Raw genomic sequence first — 13,159 nt, 5'->3', positions numbered from 1 at the left:
TTTTGCTTTGAGCATCTGCTTTTTATTGCCCCATCTCCCTAACTACCATTTATCTCTCTCCTTCAGTCTGTATCTATGGGTCATGTGACTTAAAAGCAAAGATTAGAAGAGAAAAATATCTCTGTATTCTAAGCCTGGCGACTTCTATTTTTATCCACAGCTGTTGGAACTGATAGCAAAGTCACAGCTCACATCCCTGAGTGGCATTGCTCAAAAGAACTTCATGAACATTTTGGAAAAAGTGGTACTAAAAGGTGAGATCTCTTGCACTCTCTGGCCCGTTTTATAGGTGTGGCGCAGGTGGATTTTCTGACACAGTTGACATGTCATTAGATTCAAAGTATTGCAAGTGAATGGAAATGAATAATTCGAGTTGCATTTGAGGGGTGCCAGATTCCAATTCAGAAAGGTGTAGAGCCAGAAGTAGTGGCTCATGTCTGTAACCACAGCTACTTTAAAGGTAGAAATGGGAGGATCACAGTTTGAGGGAAGCCCAGCCAAAGGTTAATGGTACTTCCATCTCAACCAACAAGCTGGATATGGTGGTCCATATATATGATAGAGCTACTTGTGAAATGAAAGTCTGGATTGCAATCTAAGGCTGGCCTGAGGGGGAAAGTTGTGAGACCTTACCTGAGAAACAACTAAACTGAAAAGAAGGGGTGTGAGTATGGCTCAAGTGGTGGAGCACCTGCCAGGCAAGCCTGGGGTTCAAACTCATATACAGACCTGAGTTCAAACACCGCTACTGCCAAAAATGGGGGAGGAACAAAGAAAGAGACCGCCACTCTCCCATCCTTTCTGTGGGATCATCCATTTGCCCTGCTTTAAGTCTCAAATGCTTTTCAGTAAAAACCAGATCCCACCTTTGGTGATTAACCTAGCCAGATTCCTAGAAAATAGAGCTGCAATGCAGACAAGATTTCATAGACCTGGAGATAAGAGGGAGATTTGGGTCTCTGGCTCCACTAGGTCACTGTATACCCGGGGAAACAGAGGCATGTGAGAAGCCCTTTGTCTATCATGACAAAGAAATTAGTCAGACAGGATTAGAACCCAGATTCCAAACAGTGAAATCACTGACCATCCAGAAGATCTCACTGCTGAGTAAGAAGTGACTTTCTGATCAGGTGAGCCATTAACAGTAGTAGAACAATAGGGAAAGGAGGGGGCTTTATATAAAAACCCAGAAAGGAGAGAACAAAGAGGGTCCTAGATCAACGGAAACTCTACCGGCTGGCCTCCAGCACTAAAGCTTTGCCAAGTGTTTTTTAAAAATGAAAAAAAAAAAAAAGCCATATTCCCAGAGGCAGTGTCCAGGTGAGAGGAGCAGGTGGAGAAGAAGAAAAGCCTTCTAATAAAATGTTCACAGTTTTAGTATCATAACTTAGGATTATATCTGTTTTCTTCCCCACTCAAGTTCTTGAAGACCAACAAAACATTAGACTTATAAGGGAGCTACTGCAGACCCTCTACACCTCCCTCTGCACATTGGTCCAAAGAGTGGGCAAGTCTGTGCTGGTGGGAAACATCAACATGTGGGTGTATCGGATGGAGACCATTCTACACTGGCAGCAACAGCTGAACAACATCCAGATCACCAGGGTAAGCAGGACAGGCCCCACCTCCCCCAGGGAAGCTGCACAGCCGCACTGAGTGCCAGGGCTGGTGAGGGAGGAATCTGGCCTCTTCTGATGACACCCTTTATCCTGGTGCTGTGGGCAGGGAGGGGGGAACGACAATCACTTGGTAAAATGGAATGGAAAGATGTGAAGGATGACAGCTAATTGAAACATTATGATGGGGAATTGAGAAGTTGGCTTTGGAGGTGATGCCAGCTGTCCCAGTGGATTTTGGGGATCTCTCTGTTCTTTTTCTCAGGGTGAAAAACTTCTTTAAAAAATGAATTGTTTGATGCTGTCTTAACTACAGTGGAGCCCATGCAGGCAGTGGCTTGGTGAACTGGCACCAGCCTTTTAAAATTCTGGTTCCTGGCTGGGTGCCAAAGGCTCATACTTATAATCCTAGGTTCTCAGGAGGCTAACATCTGAGGATCTCAGTTCAAAGCTAGTGCAGACAGGAATGTGCATGAGACCCTTATCTCTACTTTTTTTTTTTTCTTGGTTGGTCATGGGGCTCGAACTCTGGGCTTGGGCACTGTCCCTGCGCTCTTTAGCTCAAGGTGAGCGCTCTACCACTTCAGCCACAGTGGCACTTCCGGTTTTCTAGTGGTTTATTGGAGATAGGAGTCTCACAGACTTTCCTGCCTGGGCTGGCTTTAAACCTCGATCCTCAGATCTCAGCCTCCTGAGTAGCTAGGATTACAAGTGTGAGCCACCGATGCCTGGCTACCCTTATCTCTAATAATGCAACTATAACCGAAGTGGTAAAGGGCTAACCTCAAACAAAAGGAGCTCACGGACAGCACCTAAGCCCTGGGTTCAAACATTCAGACCAGCCAAAAAAAAAATTGTTTTTAATTCTGATTCGTGGAAGTGGTGGTGTGGCTCAAGTAGTAGAGTACTAGACTTGAGAAAAAAAAAAAAAAGAGAGAGAGAGAGAAAAAAACTCAGGGACAATGCCCAGGCCCTGAGTTCAAGCCCCAGGACTGGCACAAAAAAAAAAAATTCTGATTTCTTCTATAGTACTGTGAATATACAAAGAAAAAGAATGTGAGCTTTCTCACTGAATTTTATTTTTAAAGCTCTATGTTAGCAGCAAAGCATATCTACCTCTGTCAGTAGCTGCTTTTGGCTTTCAAAATGTAACTCTCCCTCCATTCTTGTCCCCTTAATAGTGAGGCAGAAGGACCAAAGCACACACAATGCAAAAGATACTACAGTGCTGTAACCGCTCAGGGCTCACTAATGGACAGGCACTTAAGCAGCTCACATAGCACTCTGCTTACTTATCTAATCACTGGATGTGGCTGTTAATGGCTTCCGGAATCCACACTGATAAAAGTTTGGGTTGTACTGTATCAGAAGGAGGTAGCATATTGAAACCTCGGCCTCTTCAATAACTATTTTACTGTAAGAAGTTTCAGAAGCCACTTCCTTTGCTTTACTGTTATGTCAATGGTTTCTCTGGATCTTGTTTTTTTGTTTTGTTTTGTTTTTTGCTGGTCCTAAGGCTTGAACTCAGGGCCTGGGCACTGTCCTTGAGCCTCTCTGTGCTCAAGGCTAGTGCTCTACCACTTAAGTCACAGCACTACTTCTGGCTTTTTCTGTATATGTGGTACTGAGGAATCGAACCCAGAGCTTCATGCATGCTAGGCAAGTACTCTACCACTAAGCCACATTCCCAGCCCCTGGGTCTTGCTTTCTTAAACTCTACAGCAAGGAATAATTAAAAGCTTCAGAGTTTTGTAACTTTCTTAGTATCACTTCAGTTACATACACAGGTACACACATACCCACACGCACAAGTACAGGTCATCTTCCAAAAACTATTTTTTTTGGGGGGTCCGGTCGTGGGGCCTGAACTCCGGGCCTGGGTGCTGTCCCTCAGCTCTTCAGCTCAAGGCTAGCACTCTACCACTTGAGCCACAGCGCCACTTCCAGCTTTTTTCTTTTTGCTCATGTGGTGCTGAGGAATCGAACCCAGGGCCTCAGGCATGCAAGGCAAGCGCTCTACCACTGAGCCACCTTCCCAGTCCCTGGAATATAAATTTTTAAAAGATCAAAAAGACAAACTCACAGGCCAACAGGTTTATTGGACTGAACAACCTGAGAAAGGCACCCAAGTCTTCTTCAGCCCTGGAAATATTTCCTTATCTTTGGTGCTGAAATCTGGGAACTCAAAATAGTTCCTTATAGAAAGGAACTGGAGTAGAGACCAGAGAAGCACAGTGACTCTCCTGACATTACACAGCAGATGGGCCTAAAGCTGAGGTCAGAGCCCTCGACTCCTTATTCCTAAAATGGCAAAGCTTGCTGAACGTCAGTAGTCTCCAAGCCTTCCTCCCGTCTCACTTTCTTCTAATTACTTATCCAGTGATCCAGCTTTTAAAAATCCTTCTTTAATCCTATGAAATCTGATGCAAAAGAGATTAAGCAGGAGTTCATCCCCTGTCCACTGTGCTTGAGCTGCTCAAGCCCCTCCCAGCTGCTGTGTGCACACTCCAGGCTGGTCCTGCCTTGGGAACTTTAGCCCAGATTCTTCCCTGACCATCAGTGTGGGAAGCCCCTGTCCTATCCCCTCCCTCAGAGCACTTCCTGGGAGCAGGTCCACTGGCATCTTAGGCTCATGTGCCTCATCTCCACCCATGGCTTATAAACTCCATAAAGGACATTATCTATCTTTGCTCTTTTCCCTGGTACAAGGCAGCCGGGAAGTTTCAAGTTGAACGAATGAATGGGAGAAGGGCCATCTTCTTCCTCACTACTTGCAGAAGTGCTTGTTCAGTGTTCAGAGCAACACAGTGGGAAAATACTGCCCTGGATGATGGATGATAATGATAATTTACAACTACAGGTTTGAGGAAAGTTATCCAGTATCTCCAGGCCTCATTTCCTTTAGTTGGAAAACTGGTGCACTGATGCTACCGCTTAGCCCTATGAGAGAGCTCTTGAGTCTACAGAAAGCTGCTGGAACAGTGTCTGGTACAAAGAAAGTATGGTAAATGTGTCAAGTGTTATTATCAAGGCCTTTCTTAACCACACAGTCTTCTGAGTCCTTCATGTGTATTAATTATCTCATCTACCAAATAATTGTAATTTGGATAATTGACTAAAATTTACTGGGTACTGTGCTAAAGACTTCCATTCAGTATCTCATCCATCCCACCCAAAAGTGCTATAAAACACACATTTCTTCATTTTATAAATGAGAAACAATTGGATTGAGGAGTTAAGAACATATTTGTCAAGCTAGGCACCGGTAGCTCACGCCTATAATCCTAACTACACAGAAGTCTAAGATCCAAGGATCATAGTTCAAAGCCAGCCTGGGCAGAAAAAGTCCGTGAAACTCTTATCTCCAATTAAGCACTCAAAAAAGCCAGAAGTGGAGGTATGACTCAAGTGGTAATTGTTAGCCTTGATCAAAAAAGCTCAGTGACAGTGCCTTGTCCCTAAGTTCAAGCCAAGGGATCAGCACAAAAAAAAAAAAAAAAAAAAAAAAAAAAAGAATATGTTTGTCCCCAGTATCCATAGGAGATTGCTTTCAAGACTCCTGAGGACACCAACATCCATGGATGCTTAAGTCTCAAAATAAAATAGTGTAACAATTACATATAACCTACATATATCCTCCTCTAAATTCTCCCTAAAGCCCACAATATTTAATTCTGTGTAAATGCTATGCAAATAGCTGTCATGCTGTATTGTTAAGGAAGAATGACAAGAAAAAAGAAACTGCACGTGTTCAGTATATGTGCACGTTTTTATTTTCTCACTGTATTATGGTGTAAACTCTGGGTCCCACTTGCTACAAAGGTGCTCTTACCACTAAGCCATACCTTCAGCCCTGATTTTCTGCTATATTTGAGATAGGGTCTTGCTTCCTGCCTGAGAGCTACCTAGTCTTTTTGTTATAGCTAAAATAGTAGATGCAACACCTTGTCCAGCTATCTGTTGAAAAGAGGTGTTGAACACTTTTCTTCCTGGCCTGGCCTTGAACTGTGATCCTCCCAATCTCAGCTTCCCAAGTAGCTAAGAATAGGACCTGGTTTTTCTTCTACCCCTGGTTCATTCTGACTGAAGATACAGAATCTACAGATATGGAGGGCCAGGTATCATTTTGCCAACACCAAGCTATCTTTTTAACTCTTGCTCTCTCATCTACCATGTTCTCAGTCCCAACCCTCCTGGGCTCTGACTCTATTTAATGTTTGAAAGCTGAACTGGAATCTTTATAGAGCTCTGAAGAACTTTTCCCATAAATGCTCAACTCTGCAAAGAGAGGATAAAGAAGAGACAGAAGAGGACTTCATTACTTCAATGCAGATTGTATTTTAAAACATTCTTCCTAAGAGTTTAGGACTAAGAAAAGTATGTTATTCCCCGAACATATTAAAGGTGGCTTTCATAGTAAATACGTGCCAAAATCCAATGGATATCTTTCCAGTATATAATCTCCTTTTCCTTCGAAATCTTCATATCTAATTTTTTGGAATAAATTTTTGTTGGCAACTGTAATTCAACTAATAAAGGATGAAGGAAGAAAAAAATGAAAGGAACTGGTTTGTAGAGGGAAAATGAACTATAATTACAGTGCCAGGGGCAAGGCAAGGTTTTGAAATGTGGGAGGCAGAGAGACATAAGTGGATGTTAGCCAAATGCTTCACTAGAGAAGCAAGAGTTTTTATTTTACGTTTATAGCCAACCAGCAAGGCGCACAGGCAGTTAACCATTTATCAGCAGTAGGAGTTTGGCACGGGGGTCTAGGCAAGGATTTTGGAAAAGTTCAGGTTTGAAAATTTGACAGAGTGAACTTTGCCAAGTGGACTTGCCTTTAATAAAGTTAATGTAATAATTGGCCTGGGCATTTTTAACCAAAATAAAAAATAAAAAAGTAGAGGCTTTGAAGTGTTGGAAACCAAATGAAAATCTCATAGCAGTTTTATTAGCTCACATGATTAGCAACAGATGATAAATAGTCTACAGCTTTATGCAGTCACACCAGCTCTTGAACACTACAAGCAACGAAAAGCCCAGCCGAGCAACCTGAGAGAAGTGAGACATCAAAATGTGGAGTCACAGACACCTTGATGAAACAGGAGGTCCAATTTGGAGACTGTTAGAACTGCAGAGACCATTGCTGCCTTCTAAATCTGGTCATTTTTCTTGGGAAATACTGATGTGATTTCCCAAAGATGCCTGGGCTCCCGCTCTGCTGCCTAGCCACTTCTGTTCTTCACTGGTCCTCCTTGTCAAGGCCCAGTGCCACTGCCCACCTTCCCTCTGCATGCCAGTCCCGCCTTGCATGGACACAGGCAATTGCTGGGCCTGAGTGAGCCCTGCAAGCCTTCCTCGATGGGTTTGGCCTTTGTTTCCTCTCCTCTGTTCCCTGCAGGATTTCTCTTACTAAAAACTTGATGAGGGAACGTAATACCCATTGCCAGGGTAAGGAAAGGTTTCTTCATCCTGTGCTTATTTTATTCTGTGACCTCTCAGATTATACAGTATCACGCTAAAATCTATAGTCTGCACATACACACAGAGACAAGACATACACGTTCATACATTTATAGATACATAGACACACCTGCATACATACACAAATACAACACACACAAACTCAGAAACTTATATGTACAGATCCACACACATACATGCAAACATAGATTCATGTACACACATACACATTACATACACACACAAATATAAACACACAGACACACAAACACAGTGTCTTTGTATTATTGTTCTTTCCAAAAAAACCTGTTTTTACACTATTCAGTTAAAACTATGCAGGTTTCATTCGTTCTACCTATATCTGCCAAGTGTGTGTTCTGTTCCAAGCCCTCTTCTGGACTCTAGGGGCACAGCAGCAGAACCAGATTTAAAAAAAAAAAAACAAAAAACAAAACCTTGCCTTCAGGATGCAGCATGGATGTACCAATTCAGGGTTGTGGTTTGTGGGGGTACATAATTGAAGATCTTAGATGTTCTAGGCAAGTTCCATGCATGGGGCTGGGGGGAATTGCCAAAGCAACTCCTATCCTAAGGGAAAGGAAAGAGGCCCAGGAAGGGCACTGTGCATAGATAGGAAGATGTGTCTGGGGCTGTATTTGGGTAGAAGGCCCCAAGGTGACACTGGGCAGTGAGATGTCAGGCTGGGACACACTTTTTCTGGGGCCATGACCCTTGGGAAGTCCGGGAGTGTATGATTGAGCAGTGCAGCAGGAAAAGGCCTGTGGCACCATTCAGTGCCAGCCACTGCAGGCTTCTCTCTGTAGGACTTCTGTATGGAGGATGGGGACCATCACTGCTTTTGACTCTTGACAATCAGCCAGCTTGAAAGTGGAGGACTGCAGGCCAGTGGTCTCCCTGGAGGGGGTCAAGAGGGGCGCAGTGGCTCACGGACCCCCAGCCTCTCATCAGCTGTTATCCTCTCTTGCAGCCTGCCTTCAAAGGCCTCACCTTCACTGACCTGCCTTTATGCTTACAACTGAATATCTTGCAAAGGTTGAGTGATGGACGGGACCTGGTGAGCCTTGGCCAGGTGGCCCCAGACCTGCATGTGCTCAGTGAGGACAGGCTGCTGTGGAAGAAACTCTGCCAGTACCACTTCTCTGAGCGGCAGGTAAAGGGGCCAGCAGCCTGCCCGCCTTCCCCTCCCCTTCCCTAACATGAGGGATAGGCACCCCAGGCCTAACCTGCATTGCCTGGAAAACTGCATTTAAAGAGCTTCTAAATGAATGAGAGAGTTTTGGGTTTGAGTTTTATTGTTTTGATGAAAAAAATATTAACCTAATTATATTTTTTACAAGTCAACAAAAAAAATTCATCACTGGTATATTTCCTTTCCTTAAAAAAAAAAGGTATATTTTTATGATGCATTATAATCCAAGTGCTGCCACAGACATTTCCCCCCCCACTCCCCCGTGCTGATGACCCAGGGAAGACAGGCACTATACTTCCACTTCAGACAGACAACAAACCAAGGCCACAAATGGCTGAGTAGCCAGTCCAAATTTGGGAATCAGCTCTCTAGGTGAAACAAATAACACTGAATTTGAATTTAGATCCTCAGATTCCAGCTTTAAGCTTATTCCCTCCCCTCACACTGTCCTGAAAGGTTTTTTTTTTCCCCAACTTCTTTTCTATTTTTTACTTTGGAGGTACTGGAATTTGAATTTGCACTTGCTAAGCAAGCACTCTACAACTACAGCCACACCCACAACCCTTTCTGCCTTGTTCATTTTTTCAAGTCTCATGCTTTTTACCCAGGACTGGCCAGGAACAGTGATCCTTTTATCTGTCTCCCAAGTAATTGGATGACAAGCTTGCTACCACCACACCTAGCTTTTTTTTTCAGATAGGATCTCACAAAACCTTTTGCTTAAACTTTGTGATCTTCCTGTCTACTCCTCTTGAGTATCTGGGATTGAAGACATGTACCAAATCCAGTTTATTTTCTAATTTCTTTATATAGATGTGTGAGTTGTATGAGTAGTGAAGCTACTAATACTTAAATATAAAATAGAGCCGTAGTGTCAGTTACTGCATCTCCAGTGAAATAGTCACTCAGAACTAAAGCAAAGCAAAGGTTGAAGTGGGTTATGGAGATGCTCTAAACTTTAAAGTAGCACTTAAATACAGTTTGGTAGCAATAATTAGTAAGATGTCAGCAGTCACCTATTTCTTTCAAAGACCTGTTGGATACTACTTCAAGGAGAGCTAAGAAGGTACTTCTGTATGTCTTGACATTATTTCCCTTTGCTATGATAAGATAGAGATAAAGAAAGAAACTATTAGTGGTGGGGGAGAAGAGGGTGGAAGCAGAATTTTTCAGATACTGAAAACCACAAACCATGCTCTGGAATTCTTCTGCAGTTACTTTTACTAATTTGATTTCTAGATCCGCAAGCGATTAATTTTGTCAGACAAAGGGCAGTTGGATTGGAAGAAGATGTATTTTAAGCTTATCCGATGTTATCCAAGGAAAGAGCAATATGGAGACACCCTGCAGCTTTGCAAACACTGCCATATCCTTTCCTGGAAGGTATGTGTCCCACACGAGGCCATCACAGATCTTGGGCCAGACCCAGAGAGTCAACAGTGCAGTGACAGGAGGCTGAGTCCTTTCCTACTCTTCCTCCCTTTTCCTGTCTCCACCCTTTGCTCAAGGAGTGGGTAAAACACATTCAGTGTCTGGACAGGAGGAAGAAACACAGAGATTTTTCTCTGTCTCCCATTCACCTTTAAATCCTCCTATCTCCAGGTGCATTGGAGCACACACTAGAAAACTCAGAGCTTTTCCAGTGCCGTGGCCCACTTGACAGAGAATTGTTGTTTTGATATTGTCTGATGCCTCCTTATGCCAAAAGCTAGTAAGCTGCCTCTGAGTACTGAAATCTAACCCTAACTCTCCTTTCCAGGGCACTGACCATCCTTGCACAGCCAACAACCCAGAGAGCTGCTCTGTTTCACTTTCACCCCAGGACTTTATCAACTTGTTCAAATTCTGAATCCCAACACATGACAGCACTCCACAAGGGGCCCTGCTGATTGGATGGCTGGTAGTTTGGACACTTCATTTGTAAATAGTGTACATTTTAGACACTGGCTGGAAACTTGGGCGATAAGCCATTGAGTGGACGTTGGAAGGGAGAGACGCAGTTGCCGTTGGGAATTTTTAAATGTGAACTTCACATTAGGACTGGTATGGAAAAGCAGAAATAGTGTAAATAAACTCTTTTTTTTTTTCCCTAACAATTTGCCAGTGAGACTATAAGGGCAAGAATTCTGTGAACTGTGAAAAATGGAATTCTCTTGATGTGTATGGAAACTCCTTTATAAATTCCCTGAGAAGAAAAAGGCAAAACTCAAATTACAAGATTGAACATTCTTTGTTTACAATGTGAAAAAAAGAAGAAGAAAAACTACATAGGAAAACTCTTTGGGCTTTTTAGTTTTATTTGGGGCTTGTTTTTGAAAAGGCAAAGAAGTACCACCCACCCACTACCTGCATGAACATAAGGGCCTTATCCTACAAAGATGCCACACAATAGTCTACCTCTAAAAAGTATAGGGTGTTCCCTCAACAGCACGCATTATCCAGTAGGCAGTGTTTTGTTTCTTGTAAGTTTATTCACCACAATAAAAAGTGATTTAAAATAGAAAGGGTATTTGAAGCAACCCTCATCTTGTTTCAGACTTCCTTTTTAGGCAAACAGGGGCCTCTTTGGAGTTCCCTTTGTCCCAGAATAATCTCCAAGTACCTGTGCCTTTTTTTCCCCTTTTCTGATGTAGATCCTTTAGGGAAACAGAAAGCCAATTAAGGAAAGTCTCAGCCAAAGTTGTGGCAAAGAAAAGAAAGAACTAGGCACCATGGAGATGTGAAGATTTCCTTCTTCTAGTTTAACTTCCGGGTTTGTCAGTTTAACTTCCAGGTTTGTCCGGGCTTCCTTGGCTATCTGCATGGATAAGCAGATGTCTGTGAACTGATTGGAACCCAAGTGCTTGAGGCTTGAAATACAAATTTAACATGCTGGCCAGTTAAACCTGTTGCCAGCCACCATTGCCCTTGGTGGGGTGAGGGGCTGAGGGGCCTTATTAACTTTAGATCCAACATCAAAATGAGGCAAACTGAGCTGGAACTTTTTGCAAGTGTGAATGAATATAAAAGCTGGAGTTCTAGCCAAACAGGGAGAGGATTTCATCTTGAGTTTGCTTCAGGCCTGGAGCGTTAAGATGAAGAGAGCTCAAGCATTAAGATCCCAGGGGATCTTATGAGACAAATAGGAACAGATTCGTCACTGTGGAAGGAAGGAAAGCTCAGGATTTCATGGGTTGTCAGCTATTTCTGGGAGAGGGTGGGTCATGGTTTTGTTTTTTTACTTTTTATAGAATGTTGCTTTTCTACAATGTACATATATTTGCAGTTTTATTTGCTTCCCACCCTAGTCCTGCCAAATAAAGATGCCACACTGCGTGCCTTTGGCAAAGAAGTGAAACAGAAATAGGAACTTGGCCCACATTCATGGTGAGGAGCAGTCCCCTGAAGCAGTGACCCTTCAGGTGACCCTTGGAGTGGGGGCAAGATGGCTGAGCACATTCAGAAACAAGGCAAGGGACAGATAATCATTCCACCCCTCTCATAAACACTTTGCAAAATCATTAAGAGCCACCACAGTTTCCAGAATAAATTTATAACAAAGGAGCTTACTTCTTTTTTATTATTGTCTATTGTAAGAGTATAGAAAGAATTCCCTAAATGAAACAGGACTCTTGTCTGTGTGTATGTGTGTGCGTACGCACACGTGTGCCAGCCTTGGGGCTTGAACTCAGGGCCTTGACATTTTCAGCTTTTTTGCTTAGGGCTAGTGCTCTACCACTGGAGCCATAGCTCTGTTTCTGGCTTCTTGGTGGTTAATTGGAGGTGAGTGTCTCGATGAGACTCTTCCTGTCCTGACTGGCTTAAAACCATGATGCTTAGATCTCAGCCTCCAGAGTAGATAGAATTATCAGTGCCCAGCTTATTGTTCTTGTTTTTGTTTTGATCGTTTGGTTATAAGGCTTTTCTCCCCAGATCAATTTAGATTGAAAAATAAAAATCTATTCTTCCTTAAAATATTCAGGTCCTCTCAAATATCTTACCTTCCTTAATGGTGAAGGGTGTGTCTGTCATTGCTGCAGAAAGCCTCTGGAAACTTGGACTTTGGTGACATTTTTAGGATTAGAAGTTCGTAACATTCTACATTTACCTACCAAATTGCTGTTCAAGGAGGTGGATGGCCCTTGCTGTTTATGGGGAATGGTCCCAGAAATATTGTGCGCCTTAGACTGTCGTCACAAGTCTGGAGACCCGACTCACTGAGCATCAGCAATGTGCCTGGTTGGACATCACACTTCAGACAACCTGCATTGTGCAAACTGACTCCCACCCCAAGAAATGGGGTTACAGCTTTCTGCAATATTCACCAAGACAGTGCCTGCAAACTAAACTCTCCTCGTGTCTTTTGGTATTATTGGATACAACATTAACAAATTGTTTGAAGGATGAGCAAGAAGAAACTTACCATACGAATTTCCTTCAATGGAGGAGGAGAATAAAGAAGGAAATAGCAGGTGGAGAGGGAGAGGGAATGGAACAGAAATGATGGACCTTAGATGTGGTTTGTGTGGGGACAATGGAAAGAGTAGAGATGGCAGAATATCTGTGGTAGGCCATGTGATTTCTGTTAACAATGGCTAAAACCTTACATATAAGAAAAGGGAGCTGAGGGCTGGGAATGTAGCTTAGTGGTAGAGTGCTTGCCTAGCATGCATGAAGCCCTGGGTTCAATTCCTCAGTACCACATACACAGAAAAAGCCGGAAGTGGCGCTGTGACTCAAGTGGTAGAGTGCTAGCCTTGAGCAAAAGAAGCCAAGGGACAGTGCCCGGGCCCCTGAGTTCAAACCTCAGGACTGACAAAAAAAGAAAAGGGAGCTGAAAATTGTTACTACTAAGACATTCATCATCTACAGACATTCATGGCAAACCCAG

At 43.1% G+C, this 13,159-nt stretch overlaps 2 protein-coding genes across 3 annotated transcripts in view; one reads left to right on the top strand and one right to left on the bottom strand.

The window, feature by feature from the left end:
- The window catches only part of Fbxo32 (F-box protein 32), a 40,591-nt gene extending 27,494 nt beyond the window's left edge, over positions 1–13,097 (top strand). Inside the window, exons 5-9 of the mRNA XM_069991362.1 lie at positions 161–254; positions 1,421–1,605; positions 8,068–8,250; positions 9,529–9,672; positions 10,049–13,097. Of these exons, the coding sequence (XP_069847463.1) occupies positions 161–254; positions 1,421–1,605; positions 8,068–8,250; positions 9,529–9,672; positions 10,049–10,138 (696 nt within the window). The 3' untranslated portion in view covers positions 10,139–13,097. The remainder of the gene's footprint in view (positions 1–160; positions 255–1,420; positions 1,606–8,067; positions 8,251–9,528; positions 9,673–10,048) is intronic.
- Ntaq1 (N-terminal glutamine amidase 1) overlaps positions 1–13,159 on the bottom strand; it is a 74,045-nt gene that overhangs the window by 13,945 nt on the left and 46,941 nt on the right. The window lies entirely within an intron of this gene.

This window comes from Dipodomys merriami, unplaced genomic scaffold (assembly GCF_024711535.1).
Source record: "Dipodomys merriami isolate MVZ:Mamm:240054 unplaced genomic scaffold, mDipMer1.0.p SCAF_4, whole genome shotgun sequence".
In the NCBI taxonomy this organism is placed as follows: Eukaryota; Metazoa; Chordata; class Mammalia; order Rodentia; family Heteromyidae; genus Dipodomys; species Dipodomys merriami.
Note: the sequence above shows the minus strand (reverse complement) of the source record. Positions and strands in the feature narration are given on the sequence as shown.